The sequence below is a fragment of the Anomalospiza imberbis genome, chromosome 36, assembly GCF_031753505.1.
Source record: "Anomalospiza imberbis isolate Cuckoo-Finch-1a 21T00152 chromosome 36, ASM3175350v1, whole genome shotgun sequence".
NCBI lineage: Eukaryota > Metazoa > Chordata > Aves > Passeriformes > Viduidae > Anomalospiza > Anomalospiza imberbis.
In genome coordinates, this window is record NC_089716.1 from 185,710 (window position 1) to 209,856 (window position 24,147).

The window sequence follows — 24,147 nt, forward strand, 5'->3', positions numbered from 1 at the left end:
ACAGACCCCCCTGATGTGTCACTCGTCTGTCTCCTGGTCACTCCCGGGTCCCCAATCGATCCCCGGTGCCGCCGCCAGCCAAGGGAGCCGATCACCCAAAGTGGGTGAGGCACCTTCAGCTGCACTCCCTGCCCGCCGCGCCGAACGGTGGAAGGAATTCCGAATGAGCCTCAGGGTGTGTGGGAAAATTGACATCAGCAGAGGTTTCTGTCCACAAAGCAGACAGAGGAGTCCTGTAAAAGTAATTTCATTCCTAGAAATGGGAGAGGCCATGGGACATTCCCCATGGGATCTCTGCAGTTGTTGGAGGACACAGCCTCCTTTTCATCCCAATTCTCCTGGCCACATCTCCCTCTCCCTTTCCCCACTGGCTGAAGTACTTGAGAGGTGCAGACTTCCCAATCCACCTAGTACATACTCCCTTCATATGCACCCCAGTATTGTATAGCAGAGGATATTCCTGGCTCGGTTAAGTCTTTGTTGTTCTTCGGGAAGTTCATGAATTGAGCAGGACCTTGGCTGAGCAGCAGTCTGTGTCACCAATTGATAACATTTCCTGAAACCAATGGCTTCTCCTGTCACTTCCTTATGTACAGGTGCCTGGCCGTATCTCAGAGCAGATTCACAGCATCTGTTTGTAAAGACACTTTCCTCTTGTTCCTTTCATGGGGGTCCCCCGTTTTCGGGACATCCCCCCTGGAGCAGGGTGTCCCCTCTTTGCTGCAGCCCCAGCCCTGAGGCAGAGCTCAGCCAATCAGAGCGCAGGGCGCTGATGACTCACCAGTTGCCAGGCAGACTCGCAGCTCCCAGCGTTCCCCACCTGGAGCCCACCTGCGCCCCCCCCTCGGCCCCATCGCCCCCGCGAGGGGAATTTGGGGAGGTGGGAGTGGGGCAGCGCCAAGGCCGGGCCCCCCCGCGCTGTCCTGGCGGGAGCGGCTGCAGTGGGGACCGAGTGCGGGCGGAAGCGGCCGAGAGCCCAGCGCTGCCCCAGCCCGACCTGCCCCAGCTCCATCCCTGCCCCTGCGCTGGGATGCTGTGGGTCTGGGGGGAAGAGGGAGCCGGCAGTGGGTGCTGGGCCTGGGGGCAGGAGGAGAAGGGAAGGAGAAGCAGGGTTGAGGAACAAAATGGTCAAAGGATGGACGTTGCAGGAGAAGGTGGGATTGTGCAGGAGAAGGAGGAATAGCAGGAGGAAGAGGAGTGTGAGGAAGAGCAGAGTCACAGGAGGAGGAGCAGAAACAGGAAGCAGCACAAGGTTCCACCCCTCCCTGTGTCTGCAGCCTCCCCCCAGCCCCAGGAGCGCTGCTCCCCCCACATGCAGCAGGTGACTGTGGAGGGGGATCCAGGATTTTCACGGGGTGAATCTTGGTGTTTCTGAGCTTGCTTGGGCTTAATGTTGTTGCTTTGGTTTTATGTGGCAGCTGAATCTTTATCTTTTGGAGGAGGTTTTTGCTGACTTGTGAGGTTTGGGGAGTTTTTGATCAGTGTCTGGAAGTTTGCAGGATTTTTGGGCTGAATCTTGGTGTTTTGGAGGTTCTTACTGACACAAGATTCCCAATGACTTCTTGAGATGAACTTGGACAAGCAGGAACCTCCAGTCCAAGGTGCTCTCCTCTTGTTTTTTCCCCAAACCAGGATTTGTCATTCCCGTAGCGTGGCTGGATGAAGGAGCAGGAAAAGCCCCGGAGATCCTGCAGAAAGAGGGGCTACAAACCCAGCCCAGGGAGCTGTGGGGAGGAAAGAGCCCCCCTGACCCCAGAAGGCGGCTGGAGATCCAGACGGAGCTCGGAGCTGGTGGAGAAGGCTCATGGCAGGGAGAAGCCTCAAAAGTGCTTGGAATGTGGGCAGGGTTTCAGCCGAAGCTCCAGCCTGATCCAGCACCAGAGGATCCACACTGGGGAACGGCCCTACGAGTGTGGGGAGTGTGGGAAGAGCTTCAGACAGAGCTCCAACCTGATCCGGCACCACAGGATCCACTCTGTGGAACAGCCCTACGAGTGTGGGGAGTGTGGGAAGGGTTTCAGGGACAGCTCTGATCTGATCCGGCACCAGAGGATCCACACTGGGGAACGGCACTACACCTGCTTGGAATGTGGGAAGAGCTTTGGACGGAGCTCAGACCTGAGAAGACACCAGCGCATCCACACTGGGGAGAGGCCCTACGAGTGTCCCCAGTGTGGGAAGAGGTTTCACACCAGCTCCGATCTCCTCACACATGAGCGGATTCACACAGAGGAGAGGCCCTTCCGCTGCCCTGACTGCGGGAAGGGCTTCAGGCGAAACTCCCACCTCACCAGGCACCAGCGCATCCACAGCGGGGAGAGGCCCTACGAGTGTGGGGAGTGTGGGAAGAGCTTCTCACAGAGCTCAGACCGGACCCAACACCAACGGAGGCACCACTAAGGGAAGCCCTGGGGGTGCCCCGAGTGGGGGAAGAGCTTGGAGTGAGGGAAGAGCTTCATGGTCTTCTCCAGCTCCATCCCCCATGGGAGGATCCGGGCTGGATGATCCCCAGTGACCCCCATTGGGCAGAGCCCTGGTGCCCCAGAATGGGGAATAAAACAGAGAGGAAAACAATGGAGCTGATAAAGGGGCCGATATCTGAGGCCTGACTGAGCAGAAACTGTGGGAGACACAGACACAGTTTAAGTCTCCCTGGGCAAGAAGTGACCAAGCAACCTGTTGTGAGACTTTGTGATAAGATAATGTTCCCAGGTGCCGTGATGTCATGAAGAATGTGTAACCAATGGGAAATTGTTAGCAAACATCGAGCCCTGTCTGAGCACCACACAAGTAAAACCCTGTATAAACACCTGGTACCCTCAATGAAATTGGCTTCTGGTCTAAACTCGTCTGTCCCCGTCTCTCCATCGTGGATAAGCCCTGTTGTGGGTGATCCCCGTTGGGTGGGGGGAAGGTGTTGGAGGGATTTCTTTCCCTTCTCCTGGTGCTGCTGTGTTTGGTTGGTAATAAATTCCCTCCGTGTGCCCAGGCTGGGTCTGTTGTCCCCGTGCCGGTGCTCGGGGCGGGATCTCTGCCGTTGCTTCTCTCCAGTCCCGGGCCTCTCCTCAGCCAATGAGAGAACGCGATGGACAAGAGTCAGCCAATCAGAGCGAGCGGGGCTGATGACTCACCAGTTGCCGGGCAGACCCGCAGCACCCAGTGTTCCCCACCTGGACCCCACCCTCCCTGCCCAGTCCCGGCCTCGTGTGGGGTCCCCCCAAGTCCCTCCCCACTGCCCCCCATAACCTGGGCTGGGTTTAACCAGCCGGCGGCGGCTCAGGAGCTCTGTGGGCAGAGAAATGGGGGTGACACCAGGCTGGTTGCCCCGGGGAAGGAGCACACACGCTCCTAGAAACTGACCCCAGCGCCAGGAAGATGAAGCCTAACTCGGAGCCCCCGATCCCTGACAGCATCTTGCTGCGGGCGGCATCCAGTGGCATCTCTGGGGGCTCTGCAGGGGTATGGACCCCCCAAGACCTCTCAGAGACACCCCAAACCCTCTCCCAGTCCCTTCCCAGCCTCACCAGGACTCACCCTGACCCCTCCTAGTCTCTTCCCAGCACAACCAACCTCATCCCAACCTCTGCTTTTCCATCCCCAATCTCCTTCCAGCTCCTCCAGGCTCACTCCAATCCCTCCCAGTCATACCCAGCACCCCCAAACTCCCTCCCAGTGTCCACCAGGAGCCCCAGAACCCCATCCCACCCTCCCCAGCATCCTTGAAACCACTTCTCAGCCCTTCCACACCTCCAAGCCCCTCTCCCAGCTGAAACCAGGCTGTCTCCAACTCCCTCCCAGTTGCTCCCAGCACATCTCAGTGGCTCTCCCAGCGCCCCCAATTCCTCCCCTGTACCCCAGTGCCAGCTCAGGGGGTGCTCCAGGCTGACGTGCTCCACTTGGCAGCTGCAGGTGAGCCCACGCCAGGGGGATGTTTCCAGTGGCACCAGGAGCTGGTAGGTCCAGTCCTTGTTGGGGACCATGTCGGTGGCCACCACAGAGAGCTCCTGCTGGCCCTGGAACCACCTCAGCTGGGTGTGGGCAGGGTAGAAATCCATCACGGAGCAGCCCCAGGCTGGGAGCCCGAGGGCACCAGCAAGATGGATACACTTGGGGACACTGGGAGAGAGCGGGGACAGACTGGGATCAGCTGGGGGGAACTGGGAGAGAGAGGGGAGGGATGGGGTGGCCTTGGGAGGGACTGGGAATGGACTGGGAAGGACTGGGGTGGCACTCAGAGAGATGGGAGGGGATGGGGGGCACTGGGAGGGAGGATGGAGGTCTAGGAGTGAACTGGGAATGGACTGGGAGGGACTGGGGCGGCACTGGGAGGAACTGGGAACGAAGTGCGCGGCACTGGGAGGCCGAGTCCAGTGCGGGGCACTCGGCGCTGCGGGTCTGCCTGGCAACTGATGAGTCATCAGAGACACACGCTCTGATTGGCTGAGAGGCGGCAGCACCACGCTAGGCTGAGATGGACAGCCGGGAGGCACTGGGAGAGACTGGGATGGACTGGGAGAGCCACGGGGGTCAGTGGCAGGGACACAAGGTCTCGGGGATGGGCACAAGGAGGGCTGAGGGCTCTGGGCCGATTCCAGGGAGGTTTTGAGGGGCTCCAGGGTCATTGCCAGGGCAGGGCCCGAGGGGACACGCTCTGCCCCGCGCTCACCTCGGCGCTCCGTGAGGAACGGGCTGAGATACTCGTGGTTGTACCGGCACAGCCAGTCCGCCGCAGCCCTTTTTTGCTCCATAACGTCTGGGTCGCTGTTCCAATACCTGGCTGCTGTCTCCCCATAGGGGGTGAACCCCAAAAAGTGCCCCACGTCGCAGTCGAACATCGCGTACTGCTCCCGATTGTAGATGAACCTGCTCAGGTACCTCACCTTCTCCGTGCCGTTCATGAAGTGACACTCGGACTTTCCCACGTACTGGAACACCCCTGTGTGTGCAGGACACAGGTCCGGGGGTGCCCCCCCAGCACCCCCGGAGCTCCGGGATCCACCCCGGATCCCCACTCCACACCGCCCGTGGCCCAGGGCGACCATGGATCCCTCCTGCCCGAGCTGCCACTTCCTCTTTTCCACCCTTCCCCCATTTGCCCTTCCACATCCTCTCCCCTTCTACCTCCAACCTCTTCCCAACTCACTTTTGGGATCCCATTCTCCTCTTTCCCACCCTTTCCCACCCTTTTCTAACAATCCCCAGCCCCCCCTGCCGCTCAGTTTTGGGGTCCTACCCTCCCCTTTTCCCCACTTTCCCACCCTCTCCCACCCCTTCCTCACCTGCCCCCAATCCTCAGCCCCTCCCGCTCTTCCTTTCGGGGTCCCCTCCTCCTCCTGCCCCTGCAATTTCGGGCTCCCACCGCCCCCTTTTCCCCATTCTCCCCCCTGTCCCACCGCCTCCCGCCCCCCCCGCTCTCCCGAGAGCTCCGCGCCCGCAGCCGGGGGGGCTCCCAGCACCACCAGTGCCACCAGTACGGCCCCAGCTGCCGCCACTCGCCCCATGGCCAGCGCCGCCCAGGGAGCACCAGCCCCAGAGCGGCCGCGCTGCGCTGGCAGCACCAGTCCGGAGCAGCGCGGGCTCAGCAGCGCCGCGCGCTCTCATTGGCTCCGAGCACTTTTGGGCACCGATTGCCGAGGCTCTGCCACACAACCGATGACTCCTCAACTCCTCGCGCTCCCATTGGCTGCAGCGCGTTTTGGCTGCGTTTGGATTGGCTGAGCGGTTCCGGGACGCTGCAGCCCCGGCTGGGGCTTTTCCAGGCACGGGGAGCCTTGGGGCGCTGCGCAGCTGGGAGCTCAGCTGTGCCCAGAAATGTGTGCCCGGCTGCGCGGGGTCTCAGGGGTGCCCGTGGCGAGGGGTGACGCTGGCCCCATGCCAGGCACCCCCCAGAGCCGCTCTGTCCCTGCCCCCCGCAGCCGCACAGGGACAGCAAATGGAACCGAGGGTTCCTGCCTGGGGACAAGGAGCGGGAGAGATCCCTCAGCAAATCCGGCACGGGCACAACAGACCCGGCCCGGGCACAGGGAGGGAATTTATTACCAACCAAATCACACCAGGACAAGGAGAGGGGAAAGAAATCTCTCCAACACGTTCCCCCCACCCAACCGGGATCACCCAGAACGGGGTCACCGGGGCTCTGCCCAACGGGGCTCACTGGGGATCATCCAACGTGGATCCTCCCATGGGGGATGGAGCTGGAGCAGCGCACGAAGCTCTTCCTGCACTCGGGGCACTCACAGGGCCTCTCCCTGGTGTGGAAGTGCTGGTGAGTGACGATCTCTGAATTCCACCTGAAGCTCTTCTGACATTCCAAGCACTCATAGGGCCGTTCCCCAGTGTGGATCCTGTGGTGCTCGGTGAGGTCAGAGGTCCCACTGAAGCTCTCCCCACACTCCCCACACTCACAGGGCCTCTCCCCAGTGTGGGTGTTCTGGTGTTCCATCGGGGTGGAGCTGCAGCTGAAACCCTGCCCATATTCCAAGCACGTGTGAGGTTTCTCCCTGCCATGAGGCTTCTCCACCAGCTCCGAGCTCCGGCTGGATCTCTGGCCACCTTCCTGGCTCAGGGCGGGGAGCTCTTTCCTCCCTGCAGCTCCCTGGGCTGGATTTGCAGCCTCTCCTCCTGCAGGATCTCTGGGGCTTTTCCTCCTTCTCCATCCAGCCACACCCTAGGAATGACAAATCCTGCTTTGGGGAAAACCAAGGTGGGAGCACCTTGGAATAGAGGCTCCTCACTGCCCAAGTCCATCCCTAGAACTCAGCAGGAGTCTTGTGTCCATGGAAATCTCCACTATATCAAGGTTCAGCCCAAAACAACTCTCCCAGGAGTTCCTGATCTCTGATCTCTCCACTTTTGGCGTTCCAGAGGTTTCCTTTCCCTGGGATGATGGGGGTCCAATGGCTCCAGGGATTCCCCCTTCTCCGGCCTCCTGCTTAGGGATGATTCAAGGGCTTTTGGGGGTCCATGGGGTCCCTTCTGCCCTGATGCTCTACTTTGAGATCCCAGGGGTCCCAGTGGTCCCTCCTCTCCAGGCTCCCCCCCTTTCCAGCCAGCCGGGGGTCCCCCAGCTCCAGGATCACCCTTCTCTGCTCTGCCCACTCTGGGGGTCCCAGGGGTTCCTCTCCTCTGCTCCCCCGGATGTCCCCAGGACCAATGTCCTCCCCCTGGTGGCCCTGGGCAATGGCCACGTGGACTCCCAAAGATCCCCCCAAGGGGCTCAGCTCTGGGGTCCTGCAAGATCCAAACCTACACACACACACACACACACACAGAGAGAAAAAAACCTCCCAGGGTTTATGTGGGCCTCCCAGATGATATTTGGGGCTCAATTCCACAATCTGCAAGCTCCAAACACACCCCAATAAAAAAACCCTCTCAGGGACCCCCCCGATAGATTTGGGACGAGCTCCCCCTCCCCTCTCACCTGCAGGATGAGCTGGGGGCGATGGTCCCGGAGCCAAGGGTGCTGCGGCCACAGGGGTCACTGGAACCTCCTGTTTCTCCTCCTTTTCCTGCTCCTGCTCCTCCTCTTCCTGCTCCTCCTTTTCCCCTCCTCCTCCTCCTTCCTCATCCCACCTCCTACCCAGTTCCTGCCTTCTCTATATTTAGAGTGGAGAACCTTGCTTGTTTTTAGAACGAGAACAAAGATCCCAGATGGAACACGGCTTGCTGGTTTTAGCCAGAAGTGTCAGTGACTAAAGGTCATGTTTGCTCTGCTTTGGTGCCATCCTTGTTCCTCCTCAGTGTTCAGGCTGGGCTATGGGGTGTCCTTGTTTGCTGCATTTTCAGAGTTCCTCCTGGATCCTTTGGGCAACAGGCTGTGCCCTGGGAGGGCTCTTTGTGCTCCTTTGTGACACAGGAGAACCTTCCAGGCGGTTTCTGCGTGAGCTGCTGCTGTGATGTCACAGGAGCACTGCCACGTCCCCGAGGTGTTCCCGTTGCTGTGGCACACGGAGGCCTCAGTGTCCAGAGTGGCTCTGGGCACTGCTCGTTGCCGGAGGATCCTCCTGCCCGAGGCATTCTCAGCAGCCAGCCCAGCCCTGACGGGTGTCCTTCTGTGCTTGCAGGGCTACAGTCTGCAGACGTGTGCAGCGCAGCCAAAATGATCCAGCACGTGGCTGCTGCAGTTTGCACGCTGTACTCTGTGGCGTATGCGGGGTATTTTTTAACCCACTTGGCACGTAAGTCGAGGTTTTCCCTCGGTGCTGTGGCTTTGGGCTTGCTGTGTGCTTGCTGTTCTTCCTCTGGGCCTGAGCTGACTTTGTAACCAAATTGCCATGAAGACACCATTGCTTTGGGAGAGCTCCTGGCAGCAGCTGCAGCTGGAAAAGGGGGTGTCTGCAGCCAGCGGGGCGTGCACAGCGTTTGCAATGAGCCCTGGGGGGTTCTGTTCCCTCAAGCGGGGAGTCTGTGGCAGCAGAACCTGGAACTGCCTGTCCAGCCAAGAGCTGACCCAGCCCAGTATTTTGTGCTGTTCTCTTGCTGTGTGAAGGGACTGTGGCTCCTGGAGGGACGGTGTGAAAGCAAAATGCTCTCTCGGGGTTGCCTTGCTCCGGGGCATTTCCCACCACAGGCAGTTTTTTTCCTGACAGCATCTGGTTCATGTTCCCTCTCCCGTTGCAGGGCACCTCATGAGTGGATCCCGAGCAGCTCCTCCTTCGGTGAGTGGGAAAGGAACCTTTGGTGTTTGGAATTGTGCAGCAAGTTGTGAGCTCGGCATGTGGCAGCCATGTGCCCGCCTGGGAGGCTGAAGGAAAGTTCCTGTCAGTGTCCTTGCAGCAGCAAAGGGATCCCTGGGAGTTTTCTCCTTTTCTGCTGAAGAGCTTTTGAAGAGCTGCAGGTCTGGTTTTGCAGGCAGAGCATTGCTTGCTGGCTCTAGCCATGGTGGAATATGGAATTCCCAAGAATAAGGGGCAATGTCGACTTTAGCCCATTGTTAGTTGGAACAGCTCCGAACCCAATTTCTGCTTAGTGCAGCTGGATGTGCAGCTGAGGGTAAATAAGGTGATAACTGAGACAGAACTTCCCGTCCCTCACGCTGCGGTCTGTCCACAGGGCACAAAAGCAGCACCAGCACCTCCTCTGGCTCCCTCTGCTTCCAAAGAGGAGGCCAAAGGGGAGGAAGGCAGCAGTGAGCTTCCCGCTGTTCCGGGGGATGATGGTGAACGTCCCTCAGTGATGGGAGATGACAGTGAACTTCTCGCTGTTCTGGGAGACGAGGGCGAACATCCCGCACTGTGGGAACACAACGGCGAGGCTCCTGCGGTGTGGGACAAGGACAGTGGACATCTCCTGGTGTGGGAGGAGGACGGTGGATGTTCCCTGGTGCGGGACGAGGAGGCTGAACTTCTCCCAGCATGGGAAGTGGACAGCGAACGTCCCCTGGCTTGCAAAGATGATGGCAAACCTGAAGCGTTTTGGGAAGAGGACGGAGAAGCTCCCTGTGCTTGGGAAGAGGACACTGAACCTCCCTCGGCTGTGGGATCCTGGGCTGAACATTCTGACAGCAGCACAGCCCTGCAGCCAGAGGGGAGAGGGGAGTGGTGCCTGATGCAGCTGAGTACGTCTGCTCTGTTCCTGTGTGCCAGAGCAGGGTGCTGTGTGTGTGTCTCGGCATCAGCTGCACCCAGTGCTGCTCTGCAGCTGAATGTGCCAGGGTCATTTCTTGTCCTTCCCCAGCTGAGACCAAGGGGCTGACGGCCCCAGGGAGGGGGGCTGCATTCTGGCTCTGCTGCAAGGCGGGGTCTCACTCTGGGAGGGAGCGTCTTCCACGTGGTTTCTTTCAGGGAACACCGTGAGCCTGGCGGAGCCTGCCGAGAAATACCTGGAAGTGGAGCAGATTGGCCAAGGGTAAGTGCACGGCAGTTACTTCTGCACAAGCAGGCCCAGGTGTTGTGCTGGTGCAGGATCAAGTGAGAAGTCAGGAGAGCTCCAAACACCTCCAGACACTGGGGTACCATCCTGCTGTCCCTCAGTCCTGATCAGAATTGATACCTGTGCTCAGAAGGCACCGTCAAAGGCCCCTGAGGCTGGCAGTGTCCTGCCTGCAGCAAGGAGCAGGACCTGGAAAATCTTCTGTCCCTGGAACTGGATTGCCTAAAAGAGCCACTCACCATCTGGTGACTGTCAGAAAACAGTTCCCAAGGAGATTTCTTTCAAATATTTTGCTTCAAAAAATATCCTCCGGTCAGGATTATCAACCTAATGGTTTAGAAACAGAAACCAGAGCTGAACTAATAAGTGCTCTATTCTAGCACAGGTAGTAGAGCCCATACATTCAGTAACAGACACAGAGCTGATGCATTCTGGGGGAAAATGCATCACCTGCCTGATGGCAGGGCCCTTGTGGATCCTGCAGGTCTTAGGCAGGAAATGGGAAAGGATGGAATGCATTCTTTTCCAGTTCTTTAGACACCCATTGCTCACTTCAGGTTTTGAACTAAAGCAGTTTAGTGTGGACATTTGGGATTTGCTCCAGCCCAATTCCTTGGTGTTGTGTCTCAGTTTTCTCTGGCACACCTTGCATGGCAGAGGGCTGGTGGCTGCTGCGCTGTTGTTGGAAGGGTCGATGCCCCCAGGTGTTTGTGAACGCTGCAGGCAGCAGAGATCTCCTGTCTGGGCTGGCTTTCACTGCCAGGGCCTAAAGCGCTGCTTTTTCTTCTCTGCTGTTTTGTCTCCAGGGCTTTCGGAACCGTTTCGAAAGGACTCGACAGGGCCACTGGAGGAGAGGTCAGTGTCAACACGCCCAGCACGTCTGGCAGCTCTCCAGGGCTCTCCCCTCTGCTGGGAGCTGTGGCTGCAGCTTTGGGGGCCAGCAGAGCTTTCCTGCACAGGCTGCTCCTCTGCAGGCAGAGCCGTGTCAGCCTGCAGAGCACAGCTGGGACAGACTTGGTCCTTCTGAAGTGCCCAATGGAATGCAAGGAGGGCAATGGATGTGTGTGTTTGCTTTGTTGTGCAATCCCAGCCAGAGTAGTTGCATCTGAAATCATGACCCAATCCCATAGAACTGCTAAAGGGTTCCCAGCTGTTTTGCTCTGTTTGCACAGAACCAGAATTACCCCCTGCTTGCAGAATGTGTTTGAACAATAATGAGAGTGTTGAGGCCATTTGAGAAGACTGTAGGTGCAGAGAATGTGGTTAGAGCTTGGAGGCTGACAGCTGAGGGGCCATTTCTGCAGAGCCTGCAAGGCCAAATGTCTCTGGCCATGTGTCCTGTAAGCAGCCCCCAGCGAGCAGAGCAATGGGCTGTGGGAATGGCACTTGCTGAGCTCTGGTGTCCCATCCCAAGGCAGTTGGGCACAGCCCGGCTCCGTCGCTCCAAAAAGACTCGCTCCGTGTTTGCTGCGGCCTCCTGCCACAGACTCCTCCAGTTAAAGGTCTGCAATGTCCCTTCAGGTGGCCATAAAGAAAATGAGTCTGAGAGGGCAGAACAGGGAACGAGCTGTGAATGAGCTCCTGCTCCTGAAGAACAAGAAGAACCCCAACATTGTCAGCTCTTTGGACAGGTGAGTGCCTCAGGCCTTATCCCGTGCCCGGGCCCTGCCTTAACCTTTCCTGGCATCCGTAGTCTGTAGCCTGATTTGAAAATGCCTGACCCAGCCGTATCTTCCCAAAACAACAGCCTGGCAGTTCGCTCCCTCTGTGTGCTTTTGTTGCTTTGGTTTGGTTTTTCCTTCAAGCTGACCCTGTTTTCTGTGTCTTACAACAAGTGCTGGTAAACCACAGCAGAAATTATTTCCCTTGCCTTCTTCTTCCCAGCCCTTTCCCATTGCTGCAGATGCCAGGAAGACCAGGTTCTTGTTCCCAGAAATGCCTCGTTTGCCCATTTGTCACTGGCCTTGCCTGTTTCTGAAGGGACTTTCTGAAAGGTTTTCTGACCCCTTTTGTCCCAAGTGCTGCCCGGCCTCCTCCCCTGGATAACCCTGGGAGCTGTGTTGCCTTGTTCTGCAGGGAAGGGTGGAACTGATGAGTTCAGAAGCTGAACCAGCTGGGGGCCAGTGTTGTGGTTCCACATTGATCTGGGCCTTTGCTAAACTGCATTTTTCACCTGCTTGCCATCTCAGGCCTCTCCTTTCTCACAGGGGTCTCCTCCTTTAGACTGTGCAGATCCCAAGGGCTGTGCAGCCTGGCAGGAATGTCTCTCCATCGGATTCTGTCCTCATTGACAAGTGACCTGGCAACAAACCTCCACTCCAGGCTTTTCCATGGGGGAATTGAGCACTGCACATTGGTCTCCATGCCACTGCTTTCCTCTTCCAGCTTCCTTGTTGATGGAGATCTCTGGCTGGTGATGGAATACATGGATGGAGGAACTTTGCAGGACGTTGTCAGACAGACACGCATGGCTGAAGGAGAGATGGCAGCTGTCAGTCGGGAGGTGAGGGATCCTGCCTGTGACTGCCATGCCTTGGACACGATGGTCCTTCCCAGCAGGGCGTGAGAGCAGGAGTGGCTCCAGGCTCAGGGCTTTGTTTCTCTGTTGTTTTTATGAGCTGGAGAAGAAAGAGCCCCTGCAGTGAACGGCCTGCCAGCAGCACTGCACTTCTACTCTGTTCTTGCTCTCTTTCCTGCTGTTGTGGCACTCTCTGTCTGTTTTGGATTTGATGTGCTGTTCTCAGCTTTGCCTTGAACCATTTGCCTGGAGCTTGTCTGCACTGCACTCCTGGCCTGTCACAGCAAAGTCGCTGCTGGCAGAATTCTAAACTGTCCTTTCTTGTGTGATATATTCTGGCCATTGGTTTTTACCCTCGTGTTTCTTGTTCTCTCTCAGTGTCTGCAGGGCCTGCATTTCCTCCATTTGAACCGGGTGATCCACAGAGATCTGAAGAGCTCCAACATCCTTCTGGGAATGGACGGCTCTGTCAAGCTGGGTGGGTGTTCCTGGCCAGGCACGGCGCTCCCGGGGTGCGGCTGTGGGGCTGCTTCCCAGTGACGGCCAGAGCCCCACAAGGGCTGCTGGGGGCACTGCCTGGCCCCTGCTGCCAGCTGAGAGCGGCTGCCCCTGCAGAGAGCTCAGGAGAGGAGCAGGCTGTCAGGGGTGCCTTTGCTCTGGGAATGGCCCTCCCAGAGGGACAGGAGTTGGAATCTAAAGCTGCAAGGGAATCAGTAAAAGCAACTGCACGAAAGCTGAGGGTTTCTTTAAGGGTCCAGTTCAGTTCCATCTTTCCTTGGCTACAGCCCTGAGGACTTTTCCAGCTGACTTCACTGCTGCATTCTCAGACTGAGAGCGGGGAGTCTTTGTGCTTGGTTTCCTCATTCCAGCTGCCTTTGACAGTGTTTGTTTCTGTCCTCAGCTGATTTTGGCCTCAGCGCTCAGCTCAGCCCTGAGCAGGACCAGCGCAGCTCCATGGTGGGCACTGCTCACTGGATGGCCCCAGAAGTTGTCACCAGTTCTCCTTACGGCCCCAAGGTGGACATCTGGTCCTTTGGAATTGTGACCATCGAGATGGTGGAAGGAGAACCTCCTTACTTCAGGGAAACGAGGGCCATGGTAAGGGGCAAATTCTCCCGTGGTTGCAGAGGCCTGTGAGCACAGGGTGACCCTGCACTGGGAGCAGCAGCTGGAGGTTTCTGCACATGGGGAAGGGAATTCCCAGAGCACTCGAGCCTAGACACAGACACATATTCTGCAGTCTCCAGACACAATTTGCTTTGGGATTTACGTTGTTTCAGTTCTTTTGGCTGTGAGGATGTCCTGAAAATGTGAAGCAAGTGCACCAGCTCTTTACAATGGCTGTGGCAGCACCAGGGTTTGGGTTTTTTGGTTGGCATAGAAAAATGAGCTGTGAGCAGCATCTCTGCCAGGGAGGAAAGTGCCCCTGGAGCTGGGGCTGGGAAGCCGGGGTCGATGTGAGCACTTGTGGGTGGGAAGGAAGCTGGCAGAGCGCTGAGTTTGCTTTTCCTGCAGGCTCGCGCTCTGATCCGGCAGAACGGGACCCCGCAGCTGCAGGAGCCCAGGCGCCTGTCGGCTCTGCTGCGGGACTTCCTCGAGTGCAGCCTGGAGCCGGACGAGGAGCGGCGCTGGTCTGCCCAGGAGCTGCTGCAGGTGAATGCCAAGCGGCTGCAGGGGAAGCAGCAGCGCCAGGGAGGGCTTTTCTTGTGGGGCCCCCTCCGATGGTCTCCGGTCTCGCTGCTTTCCACACGCAAAGCAAGCAGAATCCTCACCTGGTTTGGCTTGGCAGGGGCCTTTCGAGGTCATCTGCACCTGGGGCCCCACAGCGAGCAGGGCCATCTTCAAGCAGCTCAGGTGGCTCAGAGCCCTGCCTGACCTGAGCTTGGATGTTCCCAGGGAGGAGGCACCTCCCACATCTCTGGGCACCTTCTGTCAGTGCTTCCCCACTCTCCCGCTAAAAAAAATTCTGTCTCAGACCTAATCTGAGCCTGCTTCCCTCTCCTGAGTTTCAGACCATTTCCCTTTGTCCTGTTGCAACAGAGCCTGTGAGGAAGTTGACTCTGGAAAGTAACGGTTCATTTCTTTCTTTTTTCTCCTTTGGGCAGCACCCATTTTTATCATCAGCCAAGCCTCTCTCCAGCCTGACCCCTCTGATCACTGCAGCAATGAAACTGAGGCAGCAGCGGAGGAGATGAAGCACTGGAGGACAGATTTTAGTCACAGTAGTTAGTTTGGACAACTAGTTAGTTATGGTAGTTAGCAGTGCTAGTTAGTTATGGTAGTTAGCAGTGCTAGTTGGTTAAGGTAGTTAGGACAGCCTGTTTGTTATGGTTCTTATGACAGCCTGTTTTTTATGGCAGTTTTTTGAATAAAAACTCTCTTAAACCTCAACTCCCTTGACGTTTCCTTTCCTTCTCCCTGTGTGACTCAGCTGCCCGGAGCAATGTGAGGGGAGAGCGGGCCCAGCCTCGCCCAGCGCTGAGCCCCAGCAGAGCCCTGGCAGAGCCCAGAGCATCCTCGGCATCTGCAGAGTCAGCCTGGAAGGAGGCGCTTGGAGCCTTCTCGGCTGCACCCGACTCTTGGTTACAAACTGTGGGTGGTGGAAAATGCCACCGGCTCTGCAAGAGGGCAGAAGGGGCCCGGGGAAGGCCCAAGTGCTCTATGCAAGGGTAAAACCTGCCCTGGGTTTGTTATAAAGAACTATGTAGTCGGTGGGTTTTGCTATTTCGTCTTGACTTCTGCAACTTATTCCTAATCACAACATGAAAGATGAGCTGATTTTGATACACTACAGTTTGTAATCACTTTTAACTGCTTTTGCTGTCGTACAATTTGTCGGCTCTTTGTGGCCATTGCGCTGTCCCCTGTGTCGCTCAAATCCTCAGAACATCATTCATGGATGATATTTTAGTTTGTGGACAGTGTGAAAAACATACATTATAGTTTTGGCTTTTGCAAAGTATTGAAGTGGATGCTACGTGTTGTGCAATAGAATGTTAACTTTTGCAGAAGTAGCTGCAGTTGTGAAATAATAACTAATGCTTTTATTTTTGTAACTAACTGACAAGAACAACTCAGAGATATTTGTGAAACAGCTAATGTTGATTTAAAGTACTTGTGGAAGTAGCTAAAACCGTCTGCATGGCCAGATAACATTTAAGGAACGGGTGTGATGAGGACCCCTGCCGCTGACCCTTCGACTGTCAATAACTGTCGCCTGCTGATGTGGAAACCCAGGGCACTGGGAATATTTCTCTGTCTGCTCTGGGGTGTCCTGACCCCCAGGGGAGCACTGACTTTGACCCTCATTCATGGAGAAAACTTCCAAAGCCTCAAGGTAAACTAGAAACCACAAAAGTGTGAAAGAGATTGTAGAGAATTGTAGAGAGTAGTGTAGTATTTCACATGGGTGAGACATTTAGGTTTTAGGATTTTTAGTATGTTATAGATGGGTTCAAGATGGAGGATATAGGGTGTTGTCTTGAGTTCCCTTCTTCTTTCTTCTTCCTCTTTCTTCTTGCTTTTAGCTGGTATCTTGTAAATGGGTAGAAAAATCCACATGAAAAATCCGGGTCTTTAGGGCTCAGTTATTGGGTTAGAAAGGAAAATAATTTAGGTGTCCCTTCTTAACTGGGTAGCGTAGTTTTTGATTAGACTCAAAATGCCTTGTAACAAGAGATTGTTGGTCATTTTTGTGCTGTTTTTCCTGCACGCAGAGTCTGGTGCAGACAGTGTGATGAAGTTTTGATAAGGTAACAATAAACAGAAGCTGAAGACCAAAGAAGTCCAATGCGTCTCTCCTTCCTGACACAGAACTGCTCCGGGAGGGTCTCCCCTGCCAGGGGAGCCCCCAGGGAGTTGCCCAACTTGGGGCCTGCAGACTCACACCTGAAACCAGGGATTAGGGGGCTGTTGTGAGGAAGTGACACACAACCCTCAGAACAACAATCCACGATTCCTGCACGTACTCTAGAAAGGCAGTTGGGGGTCAAACCAACATCAAGAGTTCCTGGAACAAGTAAACGAGTTCAAAGAAATCTTTCAATGTGTATAATCTTTATCAATATGTTTTTGAACAATACAATGGAAAAAATAGATAAGAAGAGTTGCTATGGCTAACCAGTGTGCCTCTGGCCATTGCCAAGCACCCACTGCTGTTATTGATTTGTCTCTAATTATGCCTTCTTAAAGTTTTAAAAATTCTAAAGCATGAGGCTCATTTCTCACCAAACCCAAGGTACTCACCCCTTGCTTTCTTGCAAGCCATTGTCAATCCTCAATTTCATCTGGATGGAGGAGAATGACGCTGCAATGAAAACAAGGAAAAGGAAGATGCACTGCTGTGGAGGCCCAGGAGCCTACCATCAGAATCTCAGTCCCTCAGCTGTGGAGGACTGGTCCCAAACAAGAATCGATTTCAAGGTTATGGGGAGAAGCTTGCTTCTCCCATAGATCTTTGCAGGCACATGCTGATTTCTGTAAAGTTATGTTACCCCATTGGCCCGTTGGCCTAATTACCCTAGTTCAACCCCTGTCACCTATTTTGGTTAGTCCCTAGAATGTTCTCCTCTCTCTGTCCCTCGACTGGCCCAAGTTTACTGCATTTCCCTGCCTCTGTTTCCCTATTAGCTGACACGACCCTTAACCCCTCCTTTGCACCATTTTCCCCCATATCCATTGGACCCTGACCCTCAGCTCCACCCTCACTACCCCATATAAAAACCCCCTGTGCCCTCAGCTTGCAGCCTGTCTTTGTCCCTGGTCCCTGTTCAGCTCTGTGCCCTGTTCCTGTTCCAATAAACCAGTTTGCTGGAGATCCTACAAAGACCCATCCTGCCTACTTTGTCAGCTTTATAAAGTCACCGTGAGCTTCGGGCTCATCAGTGCCGGACGCTCCAAGGGCCTCGGTAGCGCCAGGATGCTACAGACTGGGACAGCCAGGCAGGTGAGGAGGAAGTCACTGCCCCTTTGCCCCTCTCTCCTGCTCCATCTCCCAGCCCAGCATCGCCCCTGGCTGCAGGACAACCTCGCTGCTGACGCCGTCCTGCCAGGGATGCATTGAGGGGATCTCCTTCCCCTTCCCTCTGGCACAGAGGCAAATCCCATCTTCTTCTCTGCCCTGCTTCCTCTCCTCATTCTCTCCTTCATCCATCTACGTCTTTTCCCATCTCCTTCCTCCCTTGTTCTTTCTTCTTCCTTCCTCTCCTGCTTTTCCTTTTCCCTTCTCCCTGTTTCTAACTCTCCTTGTCCTTCCGGCCCCAGGCACTGAGCTGCGGACAGAGACCAGGGAGAACAAATCCCTGCCACAGAACCTCGTGGAAGAGGCCATTTGGAATGGCTCCACGGTGCAGGAATGCAGTGGGGAGGAAAAGCCCCAGAGGTCCCACACGAGGAGGGGCTGCAAACCCAGCCTGGGGAGCTGTGAGGAGGGAAAACCCTCCCTGTGCCGGGAAGGGTGTGGGGAATGTGAGAAGAGCTTCAGGCAGAGCTCAGCCTATTCCTGGTGCCTCCAAAGACGGTGGTGCTGGATGCAGAGATCCCCTTGCAGATCCATGGGGCTGCAGAGATGCCCCTGCAGATCCATGGGGATGCAGAGACCTCCCTGCATATCCATGGGTGTAATATATAATTTAAAATAAATTCGTGCTCAGGACTAAAAAAAATACAGTATCTTTTTAAATGGAATCAAGTGACAGAAAGAACAATATATACAAGATGAATTCCTGTCTCAAAGGATGGTTACTCTGAAGGATTATTCCATCTAGAAGATAAGCATTGAACTGATAAGATGAATATTCATAGCCAGAACAAGATATTCGAGAGGATTGCCATCTAACGAGACTTCAGCAGAATATTCCGGGAAAAACTCTACACGAGAAAACATGCATTAATATGTGGAAAGGGGCAAGACCGACAAGAGGGAACAGGAAGACCCCCCAGGAATCCTACTACGTCTGAAAGCAATATAAATAAAACCCTGTGGAATCAGTACCTTGTGAACTGCCAGAGGTACGGGGCTGTATAGCCTGAAACCAGCTCCGATCGCCTGGCTCGGCGCTGTTTTGCTTGTGGCTTTTCCAATTTTTATTTGACTTGATTTAATAAATTCCTCTAATTATTAAATTGACTGATTCATTTATAACAATGGGGCTGCAGGGATCCCCCTGCAGATCCATGGGGATGCAGAGATCCCCCTGCAGCCCCTGGAGGAGCCAGGCTGGAGCACGGGGATGCCTGAGAGGAGGCTGTGACCCCGTGGACAGAGGAGCCCCCGCTGGAGCAGCCTGTCCTGGAAGGAGTGACCCCGTGGCACAGTGACCCACGCTGCAGCACTTGGAGGGGGGCTGTGCCCCAGGGGATGGACTCCGGTTGGAGAAGTTCCTGGAGAAGTCTCCAGTAGGAGAGACTGCAGGCTGCAGCAGGGGAACGACTCCTGTCCCTGGGCAGAGGGAGAAGCCACGGGGGATGAACTGAGCACAGCCCCATTCCCTGTCTCCTGCACTGCCGGGGGAGGAGGTGCAGCTGGAAGGAGGGAGGCGTGGAGAAAGCTGCATTCAAGGCTCTTCGTTGACTTCTCATGATCCTGTTCTTGTCAGAACACAGAATGTCCCTTGGACACTCTTGGATGTTCCGGGCCCAGGTCAGAAGCATTTGAGACACTGATATGCAACTGGAAACCCCTGTGGCTTTGAATCTGACCCATGGAATAATTTACCAACTTTGCAGGAAGAACAAGAAATCACACAAATTTAGATATTATTGTAGAAGTAGTCACAAAGTGAAAGGCAGAACTTCTGAGTGCTGTACAGGGGGGTTTTAGGCCTTGTACAGAGGGGTCTGAGTTTTGTACATGGGGATCAGAAGTTCTAAGATGAAGGGACTTGGGCGTGCCCTGTCCTCCTTCTTTCTCCTTCCTAACCTCCATGTTCATGGTGATGTTGGCACTCACAGATTGGTTTAGAGTAGAAAGTCACCATTCAGTATAGGTGATAGGCATTGGGGTAAAACCACAAACATTCAACACGTCATGGATGATATAAAAGATGGCACCAGCCCCCTGGGAGTCAGTGTGTGCCTTTGTCTGACCTGCTGAATGGACCGCAGCAGTTCAGGAAGAAAATCTTTTAGATAACATACAATAAACTACCTTGAGACCGGATGAATGAAGACTACTGAGTCTTTCTTTGTAGGCACGGGTGGGAGGAGAGACTTTTCCATCTTTCAGGGTCACCCCAATCTGGGGGTGAGCCCTGACACACAGTTTGTAACCAAGAGTCGGGTGCAGCCGAGAAGGCTCCAAGCGCCTCCTTCCAGGCTGACTCTGCAGATGCCGAGGCTGCTCTGGGCTCTGCCAGGGCTCTGCTGGGGCTCAGCTCTGGGCGAGGCTGGGCCCGCTCTCCCCTCACATTGCTCTGGGCAGCTGAGTCACACAGGGAGAAGGAAGGGACACGTCAAGGGAGTTGAGGTTTAAGAGAGTTTTTATTCAAAAAACTGCCATAACAAACAGGCTGTCATAAGAACCGTAACAAACAGGCTGTCCTAACTACCTTAACCAACTAGCACTGCTAACTACCATAACCAACTAGTTGTCCTAACTAACTACTGTAACTAAACGCTGTCCTCCAGTGCATCATCTCCTCCGCTGCTGCCTCAGTTGCTTTGCTGCGGTGATCAGAGGGGTCAGGCTGGAGAGAGGCTTGGCTGATGATAAAAATGGGTGCTGCCCAAAGGAGAAAAAAGAAAGAAATGAACCGTTACTTTCCAGAGTCAACTTCCTCACAGGCTCTGTTGCAACAGGACAAAGGGAAATGGTCTGAAACTCAGGAGAGGGAAGCAGGCTCAGATGAGATCTGAGACAGAATTTTTTTTAGCGGGAGAGTGGGGAAGCACTGACAGAAGGTGCCCAGAGATGTGGGAGGTGCCTCCTCCCTGGGAACATCCAAGCTCAGGTCAGGCAGGGCTCTGAGCCACCTGAGCTGCTTGAAGATGGCCCTGCTCGCTGTGGGGCCCCAGGTGCAGATGACCTCGAAAGGCCCCTGCCAAGCCAAACCAGGCGAGGATTCTGCTTGCTTTGCGTGTGGAAAGCAGCGAGACCGGAGACCATCGGAGGGGGCCCCACAAGAAAACCCCTCCCTGGCGCTGCTGCTTCCCCTGCAGCCACTTGGCATTCACCTGCAGCAGCTCCTGGGCAGACCAGCGCCGCTCCTCGTCCGGCTCCAGGCTGCACTCGAGGAAGTCCCGCAGCAGAGCCGACAGGCACCTGGGCTCCTGCAGCTGCGGGGTCCCGTTCTGCCGGATCAGAGCGCGAGCCTGCAGGAAAAGCAAACTCAGCGCTCTGCCAGCTTCCTTCCCACCCACAAGTGCTCACATCGACCCCGGCTTCCCAGCCCCAGCTCCAGGGGCACTTTCCTCCCTGGCCGAGATGCTGCTCACAGCTCATTTTTCTATGCCAACCAAAAAACCCAAACCCTGGTGCTGCCACAGCCATTGTAAAGAGCTGGTGCACTTGCTTCACATTTTCAGGTCATCCTCACAGCCAGAAGAGCTTCAACAACGTAAATCCCAAAGCAAATTGTGTCTGGAGACTGCAGAATATGTGTCTGTGTTGAGGCTCCAGTCCTCTGGGAATTCCCTTCCCCATGTGCAGAAACCTCCAGCTGCTGCTCCCAGTGCAGGGTCACCCTGTGCTCACAGGCCTCTGCAACCACGGGAGAATTGGCCTCTTACCATGGCCCTCGTTTCCTTGAAGTAAGGAGGTTCTCCTTCCACCATCTCGATGGTCACAATTCCAAAGGACCAGATGTCCACCTTGGGGCCGTAAGGAGAACTGGTGACAACTTCTGGGGCCATCCAGTGAGCAGTGCCCACCATGGAGCTGCGCTGGTCCTGCTCAGGGCTGAGCTGAGCGCTGAGGCCAAAATCAGCTGAGGACAGAAACAAACACTGTCAAAGGCAGCTGGAATGAGGAAACCAAGCACAAAGACTCCCCGCTCTCAGTCTGAGAATGCAGCAGTGAAGTCAGCTGGAAAAGTCCTCAGGGCTGTAGCCAAGGAAAGATGGAACTGAACTGGACCCTTAAAGAAACCCTCAGCTTTCGTGCAGTTGCTTTTACTGATTCCCTTGCAGCTTTAGATCCCAACTCCTGCCCCTCTGCGAGGGCCATTCCCAGAGCAAAGGCTCCCCTGACAGCCTGCTCCTCTCCTGAGCTCTCTGCAGGGGCAGCCGCTCTCAGCTGGCAGCAGGGGCCAGGCAGTGCCCCCAGCAGCCCTTGTGGGGCTCTGGCCATCACTGGGAAGCAGCCCCACAGCCGCACCCGGGAGCGCCGTGCCTGGCCAGGAACACCCACCCAGCTTGACAGAGCCGTCCATGCCCAGAAGGATGTTGGAGCTCTTCAGATCTCTGTGGATCACCCGGTTCAAATGGAGGAAATGCAGGCCCTGCAGACACTGAGAGAGAACAAGAAACACGAGGGTAAAAACCAATGGCCGGAATATATCACACAAGAAAGGACAGTTTAGAATTCTGCCAGCAGCGACTTTGCTGTGACAGGCCAGGAGTGCAGTGCAGACAAGCTCCAGGCAAACGGTTCAAGGCAAAGCTGAGAACAGCACATCAAATCCAAAACAGACAGAGAGTGCCACAACAGCAGGAAAGAGAACAAGAACAGAGTAGAAGTGCAGTGCTGCTGGCAGGCCGTTCACTGCAGGGGCTCTTCCTTCTCCAGCCCATGACAACAACAGAGAAACAAAGCCCTGAGCCTGGAGCCACTCCTGCTCTCACGCCCTGCTGGGAAGGACCATCGTGTCCAAGGCATGGCAGTCACAGGCAGGATCCCTCACCTCCCGACTGACAGCTGCCATCTCTCCTTCAGCCATGCGTGTCTGTCTGACAACGTCCTGCAAAGTTCCTCCATCCATGTATTCCATCACCAGCCAGAGATCTCCATCGACAAGGAAGCTGGAAGAGGAAAACAGTGGCATGGAGACCAATGTGCAGTGCTCAGTTCCCCCATGGAAAAGCCTGGAGTGGAGTTTTGTTGCCAGGTCACTTGTCAATGAGGACAGAATCCGATGGAGAGACATTCCTGCCAGGCTGCACAGCCCTTGGGATCTGCACAGTCTAAAGGAGGAGACCCCTGTGAGAAAGGAGAGGCCTGAGATGGCAAGCAGGTGAAAAATGCAGTTTAGCAAAGGCCCAGATCAATGTGGAACCACAACACTGGCCCCCAGCTGGTTCAGCTTCTGAACTCATCAGTTCCACCCTTCCCTGCAGAACAAGGCAACACAGCTCCCAGGGTTATCCAGGGGAGGAGGCCGGGCAGCACTTGGGACAAAAGGGGTCAGAAAACCTTTCAGAAAGTCCCTTCAGAAACAGGCAAGGCCAGTGACAAATGGGCAAACGAGGCATTTCTGGGAACAAGAACCTGGTCTTCCTGGCATCTGCAGCAATGGGAAAGGGCTGGGAAGAAGAAGGCAAGGGAAATAATTTCTGCTGTGGTTTACCAGCACTTGTTGTAAGACACAGAAAACAGGGTCAGCTTGAAGGAAAAACCAAACCAAAGCAACAAAAGCACACAGAGGGAGCGAACTGCCAGGCTGTTGTTTTGGGAAGATACGGCTGGGTCAGGCATTTTCAAATCAGGCTACAGACTACGGATGCCAGGAAAGGTTAAGGCAGGGCCCGGGCACGGGATAAGGCCTGAGGCACTCACCTGTCCAAAGAGCTGACAATGTTGGGGTTCTTCTTGTTCTTCAGGAGCAGGAGCTCATTCACAGCTCGTTCCCTGTTCTGCCCTCTCAGACTCATTTTCTTTATGGCCACCTGAAGGGACATTGCAGACCTTTCACTGGAGGAGTCTGTGGCAGGAGGCCGCAGCAAACACGGAGCGAGTCTTTTTGGAGCGACGGAGCCGGGCTGTGCCCAACTGCCTTGGGATGGGACACCAGAGCTCAGCAAGTGCCATTCCCACAGCCCATTGCTCTGCTCGCTGGGGGCTGCTTACAGGACACATGGCCAGAGACATTTGGCCTTGCAAGCTCTGCAGAAATGGCCCCTCAGCTGTCAGCCTCCAAGCTCTAACCACATTCTCTGCACCTACAGTCTTCTCAAATGGCCTCAACACTCTCATTATTGTTCAAACACATTCTGCAAGCAGGGGGTAATTCTGGTTCTGTGCAAACAGAGCAAAACAGCTGGGAACCCTTTAGCAGTTCTATGGGATTGGGTCATGATTTCAGATGCAACTGCTCTGGTTGGAATTGCACAACAAAGCAAACACACACATCCATTGCCCTGCTTGCATTCCTTTGGGCACTTCAGAAGGACCAAGTCTGTCCCAGCTGTGCTCTGCAGGCTGACACGGCTCTGCCTGCAGAGGAGCAGCCTGTGCAGGAAAGCTCTGCTGGCCCCCAAAGCTGCAGCCACAGCTCCCAGCAGAGGGGAGAGCCCTGGAGAGCTGCCAGACGTGCTGGGCGTGTTGACACTGACCTCTCCTCCAGTGGCCCTGTCGAGTCCTTTCGAAACGGTTCCGAAAGCCCTGGAGACAAAACAGCAGAGAAGAAAGAAGCAGCGCTTTAGGCCCTGGCAGTGCAAGCCAGCCCAGACAGGAGATCTCTGCTGCCTGCAGCGTTCACAAACACCTGGGGGCATCGACCCTTCCAACAACAGCGCAGCAGCCACCAGCCCTCTGCCATGCAAGGTGTGCCAGAGAAAACTGAGACCCAACACCAAGGAATTGGGCTGGAGCAAATCCCAAA

General features: G+C 55.4%; 1 protein-coding gene and 1 pseudogene across 1 annotated transcript; both read right to left on the minus strand.

Moving 5' to 3' along the window:
• The window catches only part of LOC137464098 (uncharacterized), a 1,364,046-nt pseudogene that overhangs the window by 177,850 nt on the left and 1,162,049 nt on the right, over positions 1–24,147 (minus strand).
• On the minus strand, positions 3,258–5,501 carry LOC137464076 (class II histocompatibility antigen, B-L beta chain-like). Its single transcript, XM_068175389.1, is given in 6 exon segments — positions 3,258–3,285; positions 3,361–3,442; positions 3,854–4,066; positions 4,069–4,116; positions 4,667–4,939; positions 5,420–5,501. Coding segments are annotated over 6 exon segments (726 nt in total).